The sequence below is a fragment of the Aquarana catesbeiana genome, linkage group LG06 (assembly GCF_042186555.1).
Source record: "Aquarana catesbeiana isolate 2022-GZ linkage group LG06, ASM4218655v1, whole genome shotgun sequence".
In the NCBI taxonomy this organism is placed as follows: Eukaryota; Metazoa; Chordata; class Amphibia; order Anura; family Ranidae; genus Aquarana; species Aquarana catesbeiana.
This window is the reverse complement of record NC_133329.1, coordinates 228848651-228870705: the sequence shown is the minus strand read 5'-3', so window position 1 is coordinate 228870705 and position 22055 is coordinate 228848651. Positions and strand designations below refer to the sequence as shown.

Here is a 22055-nt window from a genome sequence, read left to right as displayed (position 1 = left end):
TTTAGTCTTTAAGTGGTTAAACTGTCCTCGTTTACAGACAGACATTCATTCCTTTGATCTAAGAACGAAATGTTACTTTGTTTATAGTTATCTCCGATGTTGTGATAAACTTAGCAGGCTGCCTGGATTTTTATTTGTTTATTTATTTTTTTGTCAGTCAGAAGTGAGCAGAGGATAAGGAAAAAAATGAAGCGCTAGGTAGCCACCTAGTGGAGTATTATTAAAAAAGTTCCAACAGTCTAGAATGTGTCCTAAGGAGCAAAGTCCATAAGCAACTAAATCCAGACCTGTGGAAGAGTTCTGGCTAGTTTCAGTGCTGGCAGCCGGCTGTATAGAGCAGAAGAGGACTCTATGCAAATAAGAGAAGGAAAGAGAGCGGCACCTAGCATTTAGGTTAAAATCAAGTTTAATTAAATCGCATTCAACTCATATTTGAGGGGAAGTTAACAAGCATGTGTATGTTATCATCAGTCCGTTGGGGTCCCTTCCGTCCAGTTGGGCAGGGGTGATCAGCAGTCCCGGCGGCTCCGGAGGGCTCCGAGGCTGGATGAGATCAGCACAACAAGCACGTCAGTCGTGATGGACAAGGGGTGTGGTTAAGCTTGCGTTCTGAGCATGCATGCTCCTTCATCTGGCATGTTAAGGGGCCATCTTTGGTGAGGTCTATATTGAAAAGGTCAGCAGACCAGCGCCAGCACCACATTCCCTGCATATCTCATCATCATCAATATGTGCCATAAAAGATACAAAAGCGCTTGCATATTGTATAAAAAAGGTGCATCCCAATCCAGCAAAGAGATATCCCCATATAGGAAAGAGACATTCCCACCCAGAAAAGAGACAGCCCTATATAGCAAAGAGACAGCCCCATATAGCAAAGAGACAGTCCAATCCAGCAAAGAGACATCCCCAATCCAGAAAAGAAACATCCCCCATCCAGCAAGGAGACAGCCCCAGTCTGGCAAAGAGACAGCCCCAGTCTAGCAAAGAGGCAGCCCTAGTCCAGCAAAGAAACATCCCCAGTCCAGCAAAGAGACAGCCTCAGTCCAGTAAGGAAAGAGTCACAGACCAGCAAAGAGAGAGCCTCAGTCCAGCAAAGAGAGAGCCTCAGTCCAGCAAAGAGAGAGCCCCAGTCCAGCAAAGAGACAGCCCCAGACCAGCAAAGAGACCTCCCCAGACCAGCAAAGAGACAGCCTCAGTCCAGCAAAGAGACAGCCTCAGGTCAGCAAAGAGACAGCCCCAATCCATCCCCCATCTTTGGTGAAATCTATACAGAAAAAGGAAGGGGGAAGTCCAAACGACTGCAAGGCTCAGCAGACCAGCGCCAGCACCACACTCCCTGCATACCTCTCACCAATATGTGCCATAAAAGATACAAAATTGCTTGCAAAATTATGTATAAAAAAGGTGCATCCCAATCCAGCAAAGAGACATCCCCATATAGCAAAGAGACATTCCCACCCAGCAAAGAGACAGCCCTATATAGCAAAGAGACAGCCCCATATAGAAAAGACACAGCCCAATCCAGCAAAGAGACATCACCAATCCAGAAAAGAAACATCCCCCATCCAGCAGAGACAGCCCCAGTCCTGCAAAGAGACAGCCCTAGTCCAGCAAAGAAACATCCCCAGTCCAGAGACAGCCTCAGTCCAGCAAAGAGACAGTCCCAGATCAGGAAAGAGACAGCCTCAGTCCACCAAAGAGACAGTCCCAAACCAGCAAAAAGACAGCCTCAGTCCAGCAAAGAGACAGCCTCAGTCCAGCAAAGAGACAGTCCCAATCGCCACTACAGAGTGGGACTTTGGTTGTAACACACACATGTTCAGTTCAGTGCACTCATCTTCCTCCCTGTGCAGCTGTCACAGTGTACCCAGGGCCCTAGGCTGTCTCTAAATGTTGAAATGATAAATAAATGTTCAAATTTTAAGTCACCCAGACAATATTCCATGGCGTGTTTAAAAGTCCGAAAGGCATTCGTTTAAATGTACACAATACCATGGGAGTATAAAAGCAGCTTTTTGGCTGATCTTTCTCTGCCACTGGAATTTGTCAATAACCACTTGCCAAGTATTGCATTGGAAAGGATTGTGATGGTTTTATTTGTGCATGTGCAGCTAAGTGTACAGTCCCTGCATCTTCCAGGTGCTGGGATGAATTCACTCCTGTTTATATGCAAGATGGCTGAAGATCCCGGACCCAAAAGAAGCCAGCGAGGTAGCTTGCAGACATGACATTGCTAGACCAGAGGTGAGTATAGTTCTACTTCAAACAGAGCTGTCAGGGCCTGTTGAAATCTTCTAGAAAACCAGGCTGCACAGTAGAAGCACTAGGGTCAATGATCGCTTATGCTGCGACTTCACTGTAGAATCTGCTGGCAGAAGAATGCTTTAAAAAGATGCTTCTATAGATGCTTGGAAGAAGGACTTTTCTTCTTTCCTTCACATGAGCTCAGTGTTACACCTTCTAAGCCCCAAGCATCCTTATTTAAATTAAAAGATAATTTTCAGTTGTGTCACTGGAAGACGCTTCTCCTACACCCCTGTCTTCCAACCACAACTCTCAAGATCTCCCTGCACAAGTGCCTAAGGCCCACAAATGTGCTTGTAGAAAAGCTAAAATATAAGCCTTAAAAATGACCAAAGACAGCATGCTTAGTATCTCCTTCACCATATAAGCACACTGTTGGTTTATGTTTGCCCTTTCCATTTTGTTACATCAAATTTCTGTATTTAAAGTGCCACTAAACTCTGTAGTGTGCATAGAGCAGTGCACATCACCACAACTAACCTGCAATGTTCTTTCCAAACAAATAGACGTGAGGGGGGAAAAGGAGCATTTCAGAAGCTCAAGGATGCTGTTACAAGTAGGCAGAAAAAAAACCACAGTAAGAAAGAATTTCATGAAAAATTGATTACACGGCCATTAAGTAGTGGATTTGTGTAGATTATGTTGAAAGAATAAGGATATCTTTCAGTGTCACTTAAATACCTCCTTCAAATGTATCGGACACTTGTTATACTTAACCGACTCTCGCCATTTAGCTGTGTATACACACAGCTGTGCCGACGGGGGCTACTTGTCATCTTCTCATTGGCTGCTTTTTCAATCAAGTAGGTATATTAGTGCACACACCTGGACGGCTGGTGTTAGTTCACTAGCCGCTGCCAGGATACGAGCATCACATTTAGATACTCAGCATAAGGTAAGCCCCTGACAAGCCATGCATAGAAATGGCTGTCTATCTTGAAAGTCTGGTGTATTCTCCTTTCTTTCTTCTATACCTTACACTTGTCTCTATACACCCCCAAAAAATGATCTGAACTCATAATACTCTTTTGGCATTATCTCTTCTTACAGCGGCATTAATCTAATCGCTGCTGGGAAGACTGGGCGTTTTTTGTGAACGCGTCTTTGTGGACCGGCATTTAGGCACGTGGACACTTTCTTGCCCTATGTGGACTTTTGCAGCCAGCATGTGATTTCCAATTTGTTTTTATTCCTCCCCAATGAGTCTGATTATGTGAGTACCGTATACCTGGTTGGTCTACATAGTGACATGACAGGCCATGTTTAGTGTTTTCTGTTATGCTATATTATTACATGTATATGTATTTACATTTTAGGTAAAAGAATATCCTTGACCACTGTGCTAAATCCCCTGAAGAAGGAATATTACGTTTGACTACAGTCTCTCTGAATCATGTTGGGATGCACATCGTGCTATCAACCCCAAATCTTACCCACCTTTTAGGGGTGGACTTTTGGGCTTGCTAGCTCCGGGTGATATCATATGTTCTATACATTTTGTATCAACTCATTCTATTGTTGTTCCCTAAAGTGAATTGTAATTTGTCTTTTAATATTTTCATTTTTTGTATATCAATAAAGTCAGCACTTTTGTGCCTTTTACAAATATTTACTCTTCATACTCCCTTTCTGCTCTAAAAATCCATAGGGGCATCCTTTTCCATGCAACTCTTTGCATGCCTTCTTTTTATGAACATTATCCTAGGATGTTGGCAGGCACATACATCCTCTAATTCTCATTTTCCTCTATTTTTCTACTTAACCAATTTGTTACTTTGCATCAAACTGTTAATACGTTTATGGGATTCTTAGTATCACTCACATCATTTATTGGCCAAACATGGTATTTTCCTGGTTATTATCTAATTTTATGAATTAATTCACTGTTTAGTATTATGCACAATTCCATGTGCTACCTTTATTTCTACATTTTTACTGTACAGCCATGACCCTTGTATGCTAATTTAGGATGTTTTTAACATTATTAGAGAATTTTAGTGCTCTTGTACCTTTTCCCCTCAAGCTATGGGGTTGATTTACTAAAGGAAAATAAACTGTGTACTTTGCAAGTGCAGTTGCTCCAGAGCTAAGTATATGATGTGAAGCTTCACTTTATAAAGAATTCAGAATCGCATGCAAGAAAAATAAAAAAACAGCATATTTTTTCTTGCATGTGATTGGATGATGGAGATCAGTAGAGCTTCCCCTCATTCACTAAGTTCTGGAACAACTGGACTTGCAATGTGCACAGTCTATTGGCCTTCAGTAAATCAACCCCTCTTGTTTTTCTTTAATAAGTTACAGTGAATAGATACTCTCAGGTTTTTGGAGCTGTACTCTTAACCTGTGTAGCTTTGCTATCTGCAGAGTACTTAACCCCGCATCCACTGTAGACTATACAGTACTGTGCACTTGTTCACCAATGGTCAGGAGGGCAATAGCATGATAGGGCATCAGCATTAGCATTAAACTTGTCTGTATGATATTTTATAATTATTTGAATCTTTGTTAGGTGGGCTACCCACTCACGCTCCAGTGCTCCCAACTTTGCAGTTTGCAGATAAGCCGGAGGGTTGTGGTCAATGATGACCTGAAAAGGGGCCCTAAGTGATATTCAACACATTTCACAGTAACAGCCAATATTAGTGCCAAGAGTTTCAATTTAAAGGCACTGTAATGGGGCGTACACACGGTCAGACTTTTCGTCTACAAAAGTCCAACGGATGCCGACGGACTAAAGCTGGCTGGTAATCCGATCGTGTGTGGGCTTCTCCGGACTTTCAGCAGACTTTTTCAGCCTCAAATCCGACGGACTTTAGATTTGAAACATGCTTCAAATCTTTACGTCGTAACTACGACGGACCCCGAAATCCGCTCGTCTGTGTGCTAGTCCGACGGACAAAAACCCACGCTAGGGCAGCTATTGGCTACTGGCTATGAACTTCCTTATTTTAGTCCGGTGTACGTCATCACGTACGAATCCGTCGGACTTTGTGTGGTCGTGTGTAGGCAAGTCCGTTCGTTAGCAAGTCCGCTGAAAGTCCGCCGGAAGTCTGTCGGACAGGCTGTCGGACTTTTGTAGACGAAAAGTCCGACCGTGTGTACGCCCCATAATTGTTGTTTTTTTCTCATTCTTCTTTAATCACTTAGGTATGGGCCTGTACTTACTCCACCCTCAGCATTAGCATTAAACTTGTCTGTATGATATTTTATAATTATTTGAATCTTTGTTAGGTGGGCTACCCACTCACGCTCCAGTGCTCCCAACTTTGCAGTTTGCAGATAAGCCGGAGGGTTGTGGTCAATGATGACCTGAAAAGGGGCCCTAAGTGATATTCAACACATTTCACAGTAACAGCCAATATTAGTGCCAAGAGTTTCAATTTAAAGGCACTGTAATTGTTGTTTTTTTCTCATTCCTCTTTAATCACTTAGGTATGGGCCTGTACTTACTCCACCCTCCATTATTATCAAGCCATTTTCTGTTTTCAGTGTTATGGCAGTTGACTAACAATTAATAATTAATGTACAGGTCATACACAGAGGGGGAGAGGTAAATGGGGTTAATGAGCAGGTCACATACTGTGGGAGGATTGCGATAATGAGGTTAATGTGTAGGATAAGGGAGGTGAAGATGATATATATTGGGAATGAAGGGGGGGGGGGGTGATAAAAGATAATTCCACATAAAAATTAATTAAAAAAAATCAAAATTGATACTTATTCTTAAGTCCTTCATTAATTGAACCAGTCACGAATCATCCTTCCTCACCTTTCTTCATTGTTCATTGTTAGAGGAAGAGCTCTAAAATGTAAACAGTAGTACTGTTAACATTTGTTATAATTGTGATCAGCCTTTATCGCGATCACATTTTGGTCCATTTTACCTTCAATTTGTGCATTTTAAAATGCACAAATTGTGACCACGCCATACCTTTTAAAATGTATGGTGCAGAACCTTTCCACCTGAAATGTTGAGAGCGGTAATAGTGATGATACCGAAACCTAACAAAGACCCTACTAGTCCTGCAAACTATAGACCCATATCCCTTCTCAACACAGATGTAAAATGATTTGCTAAACTTCTAGCTCTTAGAATACAGACGATTTTACCTCACCTCATACACCCGGACCAAATGGGATTTATACCCGGACGCCAAGCCCCTGATGGCACTAGACACCTTATTAACCTGATTTCACAGACTGGACCTTCTCGAACACCTTCTCTGCTTCTCTCCTTGGATGCGGAGAAGGCGTTCGATAGGGTCCACTGGGGATTTCTTAAGTCAGTACTTAATACCTTTGGAACTACGGGTTGGATACAGACAGCCATTTTATCCCTCTACTCCACTCCCTCAGGTATTGTACTTACTTCAGGGATTACCTCCAAACTGATACACATAACCAATGGGACCAGGCAAGGATGTCCCTTATCACCACTAATTTTTACATTTCTCATGGAACCGTTAGCAGAGAGTATCAGATCCCACCATAATATCACAGGCATCTCCATAGCCGATACAGAACATAAAATAAGCCTGTTCGCTGACGATGTCATGCTGATACTATCTAATCCCAAGACTTCCCTGACAGAGATACAGAAACTATTACATGAATTTAGTGCCGTATCATACTATAAACTGAATGCCACCAAATCCCAAATACTAGGTATCAACATCCCTACCCCCATGCGCACCTATTTAACCAGAGAATTCCCCTTTATTTGGTCTCCCCACTCTCTGCCCTTTTTGGGAACTCAACTGACCCAATACACTTCACAACTTTACAGATACAATTTTAAGCCCTTCGTGGAAAGTTTACCCCAACAACTGTCCCACTTAAACACCCAAGATATGTCCACAGCAGGGAAAATAGTGGCTTTAAAAATGCTGATCCTCCCCAAACTCCTCTATTTATTCCGCACAATAATAATCCCCCTACCACACACCTTCCTTTCCTCGGTCCAAAAAATTTTCAACCAGTACATATGGAACCGCAAACCGACCAGATGCTCTCTCCTTATTATGTTAAAACATAGAAAACATGGCGGCATGGGAGTCCCCAATGTTACAGCATATTACAAAGCCTGTGTCATGGACCAACTTAAATATTGGTGGACCCCCTCTGCACACAAATCCTGGACACCCATGGAGGCTATTAGTACTCTGCACAAAGATCTCAAATCAACCCTTATCGCCATCAAATTAGGAGCCTCTGTCCCAATTTCTCCTATCCCAACAGTACAGATATCCAATAAATTGTGGTCAGAACTCCCTGCTTTCTCCTCAACTCATGGATCATTCTGTAAAATTTATACCCCAATCTCGGTGCTCGAACACTTCATACCTTGCCTGGACTTGAAAATCTTGAAATCAAATGGCCTTAACCTTCTAAAAGATCTATATTTGAATTCATCCCTCCAGGATTTTGATTGTTAGGTCTCTCGATTTAACCTCCCCCCGCACTTTTTCCCTATTTACAAATTCGAACCTTTCTAAAGAAACACCCCCTACCTCTCCACTTGGAATTACCAGCCTCAATATACATGTTGTTTCAAGACCTTACCATTCCGATCAAAGGAATTTCCCTATTTTACCACATCTATAATGCCCAAGAATCTTTTTCCAAAACTACCACTATGATTAAATGGGAAAAAACCCTGGGTAAGACCTTTCCAGATAACTATTGGAAAATAGCATTCTCCACCACATACTCTTCTTCCAGATGTGTTAACCACTGGGAATATTTTGAAAAAGTAGTACACTCCTGGTACCTTACCCCCTACAAACTGTCTAAATACTACCCTGACCACACAGACCTGTGCTGGAGGAACTGCGGAGAATTAGGCACATTGTACCATATCCTATGGTTATGCAAATCCGTACGATCCTTCTGGAACAAGACCTTTTCAATTCTATCTGACATATGTGACCGACACATAGATCCCAATCCTGAACTTGCCTTACTACATCTAACGATACACGAATTCTCACCCATCTTAAGGGTAGTGGTTACACAACTTTTGTTAGCTGCAAAACTAACTATCACAAGGCTGTGGAACACAGCCGAATCCCCATCTCCCACTGATGCTATATTTACTCTAAACCACCAATGCGAGATGGAGAAACTGCTAGCAATCAACAACCTCAAGAGCAAATCATTTAGAGCTAAATGGGATTTCTGGCTATCCAACCCGAGATGTACTGTCAAAGGATGATAAATCGTCCATCAAGACCTATTAATCCAGTCCATACTTTATATATATCTTGATCCCTTATATATAATGACTAACGTAAAGTGACTACTCTTTCACACTTCCTCTCCCCTCCTCTCACCTCCCAGCTAGCAAGTGCACCTTTCTACCCACATATATACTCATGGATAGTACCTATGGATGGTTATAGCAATAACATAATTAGAGATAAGTTGTTATGCTGAATTTTCTATCAACCGGTGCAAATTTGATAATAATTGCCTAGGAGTTTTTGTACCTGTATATAAGTAAACAAATAAAAAAATGGCATGCAATTGTATGCACTACAGTTTTAAAGTCCACCTCTACAAAAAATGAAAGTCCTTCCTTGTAGTGGATCCTCCAATCCCTGTCAGACAGTGCTCCCCCATGCTCAGAGGACCTTAGACTGTATGCAGGGGAGTAGAGGCTGGCGGGATCAGTCGGCAGCATGGAGGAGTCTGCTGGAACGTAGGATTAGGTAGGTAATAATGCTTTTCCAATCCACTAGCCAAACACAAGCATTTAACCCTTGCATTGCAGGTGCCACTGCTAAGGAAAAGCTTTACTTTTACTTAAGTTCAGCTTTAAATACACAATAAAAGACTGAAAGTGAAAGATGTCTATATCCTTTTTAATGATGTATAGATCATATTATTAATGGCAAAAGTGGGTCACTCCTAAAATTATAGTTTATAGTTATATAGTTTATGATTTGGTAATGTTGACATATTCATGTGAAGTGTGAATTTTAATTTTAAGTCCACTGTAGCAAAGACTTAAAAGGTCTATCTATGTCTATACTTGATAAAGCACAATTTAAGCAATAAACACAACACCAAAACATATAATGATTGCACTTACACTGTTCACACTGTAGCCGAGATCTCCATAAAGCAGAATTGGTAATATACGGTTGTGTGTGGAAAAATGGAAGCGTTCTGGGAATTCCTCCTTCCTATATACGTTTAAATGAGGATGTGCACCTTTAAGTTTTTGATACACTTCTTCTTCCCGACCTTCTTTTGGTAAAATCATACCAAAGCCACCATAATCCAATAAGTCAAACTTCACAAGGTCTTTAAAAGTAATGTACTTGGACAGTAAAATCTCTTCTGTTACATTAGGTTCTTTCTTAATGGTTGTCATGCCATGGTCAGATGTAATAATTACATTTAATTTACTTTTTAAGTTGTTGTTCTCAATGGCATTTAGGAGATAACCAATGGTTCGATCTATTTGCTTTATTATTGTTTTCCTCTGCTCAGTTTCTGGACCCCATAAGTGGCCTGTTTTGTCAGGCTCTCCATAGTAGAGGGTTACAAAGTCAAGGCCATCATCAGTGAACCATTTCATAACTATATCTATGTTATCTCTCCACTCCTGCTCGTCACTGTCAGGATGGTCTTCCAACTCTGCCAAAGCTTTATACACTGTTTTCCCACTGTAATTAGCATTTCCTCCTGGAAAATGAAGAGAGCCTGCTCTTAACCCCTGTAAAGAGAAAACAAGACAATCAGATTGAGGGAATGAATCTAAGCGATGACAAGCTGCAATTGTATGTTGCATGATGGATACATACAAAAGATATCATATTCCATTTGTTTGCCTGAATTCAATTCACGCCCTCAGTTTCATCCTACAATGGTTGTTCAACAAAATTCTGATTGGAAAATGTATTAACTGCATTTTTTGCATTGGTTTGCAGTTTTAGCGTGAAGCGTTCAGTTTGACTTTATTCTACTTTTTAAAATTTTTTTTTATTTATCAAGTTTTGCAATAACAATTACAAATGAAACAGTACAACAAAAGCCCAACTGGGCTACACATCATAACACAACATACACTTCTTTAGCATTTGGTTCATTGTATAACCCTTTTCCATGTTAAAATAGACGGAGGGGCAGACTTTTTCCATGAAAGCACTTTAAACTTCCTGGCGTAATAAAGTAGAAGTGTCAACAAAGTACGTGTCACTCTTCTCGGAGCTAGGGCGTCACCTAGTCCTAAGAGACACACCTCTACTGTTGGCTGTATGTGGACAGCAGTAACCTCCTCTATACACTCAGTGACCCCCGCCAGAAATTTTGATTAGTCGCACAATTCCAGAATATATGCAAAAAATCTGCAGTGGATGAAGTGCACCACCAGCAGCAGAACGACTGGGTAGGGAATATTCTAGCCAATCCGGCTGGAGTAAGGTAGATGCGATGTAAAAATGTAAATTGAATAAGATAATCTCTGGCCGACACCAGTCTGGTAAATAGGGATGAGCCGAACACCCCCCCAGTTCGGACCGAAAGTTTGCGCCAACATTCGAACACCTTTAAAGTCTATGGGACCCGAACATGAAAAATCAAAAGTGCGAATTTTAAAGGCTAATATGCAAGTTATTGTCCTAAAAAGTGTTTAGAACAGTCCCTGCACAAAATGACATTTCTAAAGGAATAAAAGTAATTTAAAACTGCTTGTGGCTGTAATGTAATGTCGGGTCCTGGCAATATGGATGAAAATTATTGAGAAAAACCCAGTCCATTACCAGGCCCTTTGGGTCTTGTATGGAAATGAAGGGGAACCCGCACCCAAATTAAAAAAAGAAAAGGCATGGGGCCCCCAGGCCCTATATACTTTGAATAGCAGTATACAGGTGGTCCAAACAAGACAGGGACTGTAGGTTTGTTCTTTTTTTTTTAAATTCCTTTATTTTATTATAAAGAAGGCATGGATACATAGTCCAGTATAAAACAGGTCATACATTTTCATACATTGACATGTTTAGGATACAGTAGATTGAGATCGTAGACCCAGATCAGGTTGTCCACCAAACAAGTGGGGTAATACATATGTGTTCCAGCCAACTATACATCATTCCTAAACATAATAAAGCAAGGTAGCCTACAAATGGGCCTCCTTGTATAAACCTTGAACAGATCTTAAACAGTATTAATGCATAATGTAATGCTTAAAATATTTTAAGACAGATGTGTCTAATGCTATACGAGCATGTGTTTCCTGCTCACCGTGAATAACATATTCTCATTAATTCGTTAACGCCGTCACCACGGCTACCTGGTGAGCTTATCAGCACAAAAGAACAGAGAAAAGGGGGTATAGTAAAGAATCAGAGGGAAAGCGGGGGAAGGAAGGACAGGAAGGGCTTAGGGAGGAGGGGGAGAAGAGATCAAAGGAGGGGGTTGGAAGGGTATGGCTGCGACATCGACCCCCCATCAGACCCACTCGCCAGACCCCAAAGGGGCAAGTACAGGTGCCTGTTTTAGTAATACCTACGGGGATGTCCTCTCAAGTAGGTTGAGTTTGTGCTTGTGCCAACTCTTGAAGATATGCGTTAGTACCAACAAAATACCTCCAGGGTCTCCACTTATCCATAAATTGTTCCTCCTTGTTTTGTAGAGTTGCAGTCAATTCCTCCATACGTAGAATACAGTTTACTTTCGAGTACCACAGGACCCTAGTAGGTGGGAGGGGATCCCGCCATACCATGGGAATACAGGCTCTCGCTGCGTTCAGGAGTTGCATAGTCAAAGTTTTCTTGTATTTACTAGTAGGTCTGGTGGTTAGGTGTAGAAGGCATGCAGCTGGGTTGTCTTTAAGTTCGACCGAGGTCAAACTTTGAATGGTCGAAGTCACCTCCTCCCAAAAGGGTCTCAGGGCCGGACACGACCAAAAGACATGTAGCATATTTCCTACTTCTGTGCCACACCTCCAACACCTATCCGAGAGCGTAGGGTTCATTTTGTGTAACATATATGGGACTCTATACCACCTGGTCAGGATTTTGTATCCCGATTCTTGATAATGACTCGCAATCGAGGACTTGTGAGCCAAAGCCAAGATCTTCTCCCTTTGTTGTGTGGTAAACTGGGTCTCTAGGTCTCTTTCCCACTTCAATAGAAACTCTGGCGTCTTGTCTTCTCCCTGAGTAGTGAGGAGGCTATATAAAAATGAGAGTGCGTGTCTTATCGGTTCCCCCGATTTACACAGAGATTCCAGAGGAGTGTGACCCCGTGGGACATAGGGAGCCTTCTGAAGGGTCTGCAGAAAGTGTCTAAGCTGGATGGTACTGAGGCTGTCTAACGGAGGTTCTGTAAGTCTAGAGATGGTGGAAGAAGGTGGCAGCTCCCCCTGGGGCCAAACCTCACCCAGAGACTGTTTCTCATGAGTAATTAATTGTCCCAGTCTACGGCTTGTAAGACCGGGCGTAAAATCTGGGTTACCTATAATAGGTGTCAAGGGGGAAGGTAACGGTGATATATCCGTATTGCGGAATATTTTCCTCGCTACCTGAAGGGTAGCTCCTATTAGCGGGTGGGTTTTCTGGTCTTCTGGGAGTGGGGACAAGAGCCACGGGGACGAGAGCAAGGGGATAGAGGAGTCCTCAATTTCCATTCCCACCCATTGTTTTGAATCCTTGTTGCAATGCCAATCAACAATCCTGGCAAGGTGTACAGCTCGGTAATACCGGGAGATGTCTGGGAAACCGATGCCCCCCCTCTCCTTGGGTCTGGACAGTGTTTGCATGTTTATTCTGGGGGATTTATGGGACCAGATAAACTCCCTCACAATGGATTGTATTTGTTTAAAGAAGGTCATTGGTAATTTTATCGGTAATGTTTGAAGTATATATAAAACCCGGGGTAGGGCTGTCATTTTCAGGGCATTGCATCACCCAAACCAGGTCAAAGTGAGTTTGTGCCAAGTCTGAAGGTCTATTTTAAGTCTCTGGAGTAAGGGTTGGAAGTTACATGTGTACAGGTGTGCCAAGTCCGGAGTGACGTCCACCCCCAGGTAGCGGATAGATTTCTCCGCCCATCGAAACGGGAAGGATTTGCTCATATTTACTGCTTCCGTGGTTGGTATAGTGATATTCAGCACTGCGGACTTTGCACAGTTGACCTTGAAATTTGAGACTTCGCCATACAACCGTAGAGCTGCCAAGATGTTAGGTAATGAGATTCGTGGATTGGAGACGAAGAAAATTAGGTCGTCAGCGAAGGCCGCGATTTTGTGATGTCCAGAGGACTTCGTGATCCCAGTTATATTGGGATTCCCACGGACGCTACATAGGAACGGCTCAAGAGTCAAAATAAAAATCAGTGGAGACAGGGGACACCCCTGTCTCGTCCCGTTAGAGATGTCAAAAAAGTCCGACCGCCACTCATTGACCCTTACCGCCGCCGAGGGAGCCGAGTAGAGAGACGATATCCAGCCTCTCATGTTTGGGCCAACACCAATATGTTCCAGAGTGGCCCGCATAAAATGCCAGGCCACCCTGTCAAAAGCCTTCTCTGCATCTGTAGAAAGTAGCAGAAAAGGCTTCTTGACGGACCGCGCTTCGTGAATAAGGTTGAGGACTCTTATGGTATTGTCCCTCGTCTCCCTCAGCGGCACGAACCCCGCCTGGTCAAAGTGGATCAAATGTGGGATATGTGGCAGTATTCTGTTAGCCAGAATTTTGGAGAACAATTTAAGATCCACGTTTAGTAGAGCAATCGGGCGGTAATTACTGCAGTGGCTAGAATCTTTCCCCTCTTTTGGGATCAAAGAAATAAATGCCCGTAGGGAGTCTACCATATTGACTCCCCCCTCTTTTAATGCGTTGTAAGCTTTCAGAAAGTGTGTCGATAAGTTAGACCCAAAGGTCTGGTAGTAGGTCAGGGTGAAGCCATCCGGCCCAGGTGCCTTCCTTGGCTTCGTTTGGGCCAAGGCTAGTGAGAGTTCTTCAGGGGTGATGTCCGACTCAAGGGAGTCTCCTACATCAGCTGGCAAAGTAGGCATACCCGAAGACCTGATGTATTCACCCGCTGCCACCTCCCTTTCTGTCAAAAGCTCAGCATGTTCCCCCTTGTGTAAGTTATACAATTGTTGGTAGTATGTAGCGAATTCATTAGCTATATCCCTGGAGGTGTGGACTGTAGATCCCTGTGAGGTCACTATAGAGGGAATATAGGTGCGTTGTCTTGGGCCACGAAGTAGTCTGGCCAGCATGGTACCTGGCTTGTTAGAGAATTCAAACATGGACCTTCTAGCCCAGGCCAGATTTTGTACCGTTTTATGGTACAAGAGGTCTTTCAATTCACCCCTGGCCTTCAATAAAGCCTTGAGGTGTGTTTCCGCTAGAGACTTCTTGTGAAGTAGCTCGAGAGTCCGCACCTGGGAGATCAAAAGGTCAATCTGTTTAGTCCTTTCCCTTTTTTTCGCTGCTCCAATCCTAATTAATTCCCCTCTTATTACACACTTATGGGCCTCCCAAACTGTCAATGGAGACAGCGAGGGATCTATGTTTTCTGAGAAGTAATTGGTCAGTGCCCTGCCTATCTCCTCCTGTACCTCGGGGATTTGTAGTAGTGACTCGTTTAGTTTCCAAGTCGGAGGGGACCTGAGTTCTGTATCCCAGCAAAGGGTCACATGCGTAGGGGCATGGTCAGAGAGGGAAATGTAGTCAATCTGGGATGCGGTGACATACGGTAGATCTTTATGTTGGATCTGAAAGAAGTCTATCCTGGAGTATGTACCATGCACCGCAGAAAAATAGGTAAAATCCCTCTCACCAGGGTGCATGATCCTCCAGGGGTCAACTAACTGTAGATTGGTCAATTCTACCTTGAGTTTTTTAAGGTATGAAAAAGACAAATGAGATGCCCCTCTCGATACGTCTAGTAATGGTTCTGGAGCAAAATTGAAATCCCCGCCCATCAGGAACAAACCCTCCCGGAAATCTAAGATTAAGGGAATGAGAGATCGCAAAAAAGACAGGTGGTCAGAATTAGGGAAATATACGTTTACTAGGGTCACTGTGGTATTTCTGATTTTGCCTTTTAAGAGCATGAATCGGCCAAGTGGGTCAGCTCTCTCCTCTAATAGCGTCCACGGCAGTGATCTGGCTATCAATATGCTGACCCCCTTTGATTTCGATAGAGGGGAGGGAGCATGGTATACATTGGGGAAGTCCCTGTTACGGAGTTTGGGGACTGCCGACTGTTTGAAATGCGTTTCCTGAATGAACGCCACCTGTGTGCGCGTTTTTTTGAGATCTGAAAGCAGTCTGGAGCGTTTTTCCGGTGTAGCTAGGCCTCTGACATTGAGGGAGGTAAATTTAATCTCCCCTCCAGGGTGAGTTCCCGGAGGCCTTCCCGGGGGGGCCATGCCGCACACCAATATCAAATTGGGGGAGGGTAAAAATAACTCGGAGAGGTATAGGGAAGGGATAAAAGGGGGGAGGGTTAATGAAAAAAAAAAAAAAAAAAAAAAAGGGGGGGGGGGGTGGAAAGTTGGGGTGGGGAGGGGAAGGAAAACCAGATATAGAGGGAAGGATGGAGAGCTAGAGAAAAGGAGGAAATGGAGTTGAAAAAGGATGAAGAAAAATACTAGGAAGGATAAATTAATTATCCAACTGTTGCTATATTAAGCCTTGCGCAAATATGCGCTTCCTATTAGTGGGTGTGGAAGACTAGACTCTGCGACACAACGGGAGACGTGTGGTCAGGAGAGAACCGGCATGATGAGCAATACCTGACTATTACCGTTATAGACAGAAGACAAAATGAGAATCCATAAACAACTTGATTCTATGCTATAGAATCTTCAGATTATGTGTATGCAAACCACCTAAAATGGAATGTATATCAACTAAGAGATCTATGTGAACCAACATTCCTAATATAGTATAAGTATTGCAACTAACACTCTTGAGAAGGAGCAAGAGGGTAAAAAACCCAAATACGACTCCGTGCCTTTTTGAATTAGAGTCCCCCCTACCCCTCCACCCCATGCCCCACATAAAAAGGGAAAAAAGAAAAATAACAAAGGGTGTCAGAACTGCCCTTAATAAAACTGTGGGACAGTGAGGTGGAGGTGCGGCGAGACCCCCCTGGAAGATTTAAATCAAAACACCAATCCAAGGCACGTCATCTTTTCGCGGAGGGGTAAAAAATCCCTCCAACATACATATAATATACCCCTGAATCACTTTATGTCCTACTCATAAAACTCAGAGGATTTTCTGTGCGGTCAAAAAGAAAAGGATATCAGTGTGGTCTAGAATTCTGAGGACCACAGGAGTCCCCTTCTTGCTTCTCAGTAAGTAGCCTTCCGGCCAGTGCGCTCGATTAAGACTCCGGCGAGGTAGGATTGTCTCTTGGAGTTGTCCTGGATCTTGAGCGCCATTGTCGTCTGCTGGCTCGTTGAGGTCTTGGTGATGTAGATCGCGAGTTATTGAAGGTGATCGGGAAGTCCAACCAGTTGGGTATCGAGAACCCGGGGATCGCCAGGAACCTAAACAAGTCCGGTAGTTGGTCTGGCCAACGCAGCACAAACGAGTTGTTCCCTTTCAGTACGATCAGGTGGAAGGGGTGACCCCATCTGTAGGTGGCTCCTGTCGTTCTAATTGCCTCCAGCAATGGTCGCATTTGGCCTCTCATGCGCAGGGTAAGCCACGATAGATCAGGGAAAAATTGCACCGACGCCCCATCAAAGTCCAAGGGGCCCTGGGACCATGCCCTTCTCAGGATTTCTTCCTTAATTGTGTAATAGTGGACTCTCGCCAATATGTCTCTCGGTGCAAGATCATCTCCTCCTCTAGGACCCTGCACGCGGTGCACGCGGTCCAGTTCTAATTCCGCTGTAGGGGGCTTGTCCAGTAGTCGATTGAATATGGCCACAATCGTTGCTCTGAGATCACTTCCTGAAGTAGCTTCAGGCAGGCCGCGCACTCTGATGTTGTTTCTCCTGCTGCGATTCTCGCCATCATCTATGGAGAGTTGCATCAGGATCAGGCGCCTTTTATAATCCACATGAGCCTTTTCTATGTCTGACATTCTTGACTCCAGCAGAGAAGTAGATGTTTCTACCTCTGATACCCTGGAGTCTACAGTATCTATTCTCTGCTTTAGATCATGAATCTCTTTAGACAGGGTATTCACAATAGTAGCTGCAGATTCAGTGATGTCCTGTTTAGTGGGGAGGAGGGCGATTATCCCTTTCCAGCATTCAGGGAATGATTGCTCCTGGGTGTTAGCAGACTGTATGGATGAACAGCTATCAGCCCCTGGGATTTCTGGGGACAGGATCGGGGAGTCCGGTCTGTTAGGAAGAGACCCATTACCTTGTAGGGCATTAGGGAGCCCCTTGCCTGTCTTCTTGAGCGATGCTGTGCCTGCATTGCCAGTGCGTGGCGGCGCCATCTTGGACTCCGGGGCCTGTGACGGAGTTGCCGAATTCCGCAGAAAATAGGCAGCAATGTCCGCGGTTCTGTTAGCTGCGGGTGATCCCGGAGGTCTGTCCGTCATGGACATGTAGTTTTAACGACGGTACGTGCGCTAGATCCGGTTCTCGACCTAAGCGAGGCACGGAGCTCCCAGAGAAAGCAGCCTCACAGCGCCATTGCCAAGCCACGCCCCCTGTAGGTTTGTTCTTAAGTTGAATCTGTTTGTAATTTGGAACAGGTACATTTTGTAAGTGTAGCTCCGCCAAAAAATCAATTTTTAAGCTCTTTGGATAACATAGGGAAGGGTTATCACCCCTGTAACATTTGTTTTGCTGTCTGTGCCCCTGTTCAGAAGATTTCACCTCACTTTCTGTCCCAATGACAATTGGATTTAAAAAAATTTGGGGTTATTAGGCAAACAAGGTTTGGTGATAAAGCATCAGTGGTGAGACACTTTTTTCCCATATTAACTCTTACAGGAGAGAATTTCCCTTCCTAGGGGTAGATTTCCTCTCACTTCCTGTTGTCTCCCTCCGCTTGTAAGTAGGAGTCGTTTGTAAGTCTGATGTTTAAAAGTAGGGGACCGCCTATATATACTATACGGCCTGCCCTATATAATCTGCAGAAATTGGGCCTTAGGTTTTGGTGGTACCAGAACATCAAGAATTGTAATTACATGCCCCTGTTGAACAGGGGCAGAACAATTGGGCCTTTGGTGGTGGTGCTACAACACTGTAAGCCCTCACAGTTACTCTTGGTGGGCGCAGGAACAGGCCCTACTGTGAAATATTAGGTCAAAAATTGTAATTACATGCCCCTGTTAAACAGGGGCAGAAAAATTGGGTCTTAGGCAGTGGTGGTGGTGCCACAACACTGTTACCGTTCACAGATTCTGTTGTTGAGCACAGGAACGAGCTCTGCTGTGAAATATTAGAGCAAATATTGTAATTACATGCCCCTGTTGAACAGGGGCAGAAAAATTGGGCCTTAGGCAGTGGTGGTGGTAGCACAACACTGTAAAGCCTCACAGATACTCTTGTTGAGCACAGGAATGGGCCCTGCTGTGAAATATTAGAAAAAAAGAAGGAGATATTTGTGCTAACCAAACAATATATACAAAAAATATGTGCACAAGTAAGGTAAGAAAAGCAGGTTTGAATCAGCCGCAGTGTCTAACAGTCAGCTGTTCAGCGTGGTGATGTCACAGGCTCATGCTCCACCCGAGTGGAGCATGGTAAGCAGTTTATATTTGCATTTTATGCTCCGTATTCCAGATGATTCGAATGAATATGTGTCCTGCTTTTCGAGATTAAGTGAAGAACTTTTGCATCTCCTAAATTTTGAAGGATCATTTTGGGATATTCTGTTTTTGATAAATTCATTTTTGGTTTTATTCATTTATTTTTTATATCACATGGACTATTTGTTTTTTGTGAAATATTAGAGAAAATATTGTAATTACATGCCCCTGTTAAACAGGGGCAGAAAAATTGGGGCTTAGGCACTGGTGGTGGTGCCACAACACTGCAAACCCTCACAGATACTCTAGTTGAGTGCAACAACCAGCCCTGCTGCGAAATATTACAGCAAAAATTGTAATTACATGCCCCTGTTAAACAGGAGCAGAAAAATTGGGCCTTAGGCGCTGGTGGCAGTGCCACAACACTGCAACCCCTCACAGATACTCTAGTTGAGTGCAAGAACGAGCCCTGCTGCGAAATATTACAGCAACATTATAATTATACGCCCCTGTTAAACAGGGGCAGAAAAATTGGGCCTTAGGCATTGGTGGTGGTGCCCTGAAACAAAAATGTTCTTAGAAGCTATCAACATGAACATGAGGAGGAATAGGATAGTCACTCAGCATAACAGGATAGTCACTCAGCATAGGCTGTCTTCAAGGGATCTCACATTCATAGAAAAATGAATCGGTTACATTAGCATCAGGTGTATGGTAGCTGGTGATCCAAGACTGATTCATTTTTATGAAGGTGAGCCGATCAACTGAGTCTGTGGACAGGCCCACTCTGTGATTGTTTACAAAGCCTCCAGTAGCACTGAATGTGCGTTCAGAAAGAATGCTGGATGCAGGACAGGCCAGTAGCTCAATTGCATATTGTGCAAGCTCTGGCCAGTGATCCATCCTCAAGACCCAGTAACCCAGTGGATTTTCAGTTGGAAAGGTCTCCAAGTCTGATCTTGCCCCTAGGTATTCCTGCACCATATAAATCAGAATCTGGCGATGGTTGCTGGAACCAATCAGACCTTGGGGCTGTGGACTAAAGAATTGTCTGAATGCATCGGTCAGATGGCCACCTTCTCCACCGCTCCTTCTGTGACTGACCGAAGCCTCAGCAACACGTTGTCCAGGAGGACCAGGAAATTGTAACCTCCCAGGCTCCACAAACCTTTCTGCAAGGCCTCCCAAAGATATTTTATCCTCTGCTCCCTCTGCGAAGGCTGGATAAGTTCCGCAACCTTACCCTTGCAACGTGGATCAAGAAGGGTTGCCAGCCGGTAATGAGCCCTCTCCTTGATACCACGAATCCGAGGGTCCTTTTGCATGCTTTGCAGGTTCAGGGAGGCCATGCAGTGAATGTTTGCTGAGGCATTCGATCCGGAGTCCTCTGGGTCACTAAGGATGACATGATCCACAGCCAACTCCTCCCAGCCACGTACAAAGTCCATGAGTTTCTGGGGACCGAAAACGATCCCTTGAAGACTGCTGCTGATGCTGAGTGCTAGGCTCCACTTCCATGCTGACACAATCCTCATCCTCCTCCTCCTCTTCCTGTGTGATCAGCGGGCCCACAGGACTACTGTCTGAATAAAGGGGACCTTGAGAGGTAAGGAAGTCCTCCTTTTCCTCCCTCTGTTGCCTCAAGTGCCCTGTTCATTATTCCCCGAAGCATGTGCTCCAACAGGAAGACAGGAGGGACAGTATCACTGACGCATGCACTGTCACTGCTTACCATCCTCGTGGCCTCCTCAAATGGTGACAGGACAGTGCATGCATCCTTGATCAGTAGCCACTGGCATGGCGAAAAAAAGCCAAGCTCCCCTGACCCTGTCCTGGTGCCATACTAACACAGGTACTCATTAATGGCCCTCTGCTGCGTGTGCAGCCACTGCAGCATTGCCAACATTGAGTTCCACCTGGTGGGCATGTTACAAATGAGGCGGTTCTTGGGCAGGTTGCATTCCTTTTGAAGGTCAGCCAGCCGAACACTGGCATTATATGACCGGCGGAAATGCCCACAGACTTTCCTGGCCTGCCTCGGGAGATCCCGTAAGCCTGGGTACCTGCACAAGACCCGCTGCACCACCAAATTAAGGACATGAGCCAAACAGGGAACATGGGTCAAGTGTCTCTGTCGGAGGGCGGGGAGGAGGTTGGTGCCATTGTCGCAAACCACCATTCCTGGCTGAAGCTGGCATGGCGTCAACCACCTCTGAGTCTGCCCCTGCAGAGCAGACAGAATCTCTGCCCCAGTGTGGCTCCTGTCCCCTAAGCAGACCAACTCAAGCACCACATGTCATCTTTTTGCCTGAGTGTTTGCGTAGCTCCTTGAACGCCTACAGAGCACCGCTGGTTCTGAGGACAGATCTGCAGAGGAAGAGGCCATAGAGGAAGAAGAAGACGAGGGGTGGAGGAGAGAGATGTGGCAGAATTATCACTGCTAGCATTTTGGAGGCGTGGTGGCAGAACAAGCTGCAACAATACTGCACCCTGTCCTGCATCCTTCCCAGCTGCCAGCAGTGTTACTCACTGCACCGTAAAAGAAAGGTAACATCCATGTCCATACCTGCTGGACCTTAAGTCAGCGGTAATATGCACCTTACCGCTGACCTTGCCTTCCACATGCCGATAGCGAGCCAGAATGGCCTTCAGTGAAAAGAAATGGTGTTTTGGAACCTGCCACTAAGGTACCGCACATTCCACAAATTCACAAAAGGGGGGAGAGTCTACCAGCTGAAAAGGCAGCAGTTGGAGTGCTAGCAATTTAGCCAACTAGCATTCAGCCGCTGAGCATGTGGATGGCTGGGACCGAATTTCTTTCGACAGTTTAGCAACTGGAGTAGAAAAATTTGCCTGCTACAATCGGATGTTGGTGTAGCGATAGCAGATTGCCCGCAAGTACTTGGCACACCTAATTCTACACCTTCATTCCTCTCAGTGCGGGTTTTTGAGAGGACTGAAGGTATAGTGGGGTTGGAGATCCCAGCTGATGAGGAGCAAGGAGAAGTCCGCCTTGCTCTTTGGTGTGGGTCTTTTAAGTACTGTTGCCAATG

At 44.4% G+C, this 22055-nt stretch overlaps 1 protein-coding gene across 1 annotated transcript in view; it reads right to left on the bottom strand.

Moving 5' to 3' along the window:
• Positions 1 to 22055, bottom strand: part of LOC141148056 (ectonucleotide pyrophosphatase/phosphodiesterase family member 7-like) — a 185960-nt gene that overhangs the window by 91356 nt on the left and 72549 nt on the right. Inside the window, exon 3 of the mRNA XM_073635210.1 lies at positions 9404 to 10033. Within this exon, the coding sequence (XP_073491311.1) occupies positions 9404 to 10033 (630 nt within the window). The remainder of the gene's footprint in view (positions 1 to 9403; positions 10034 to 22055) is intronic.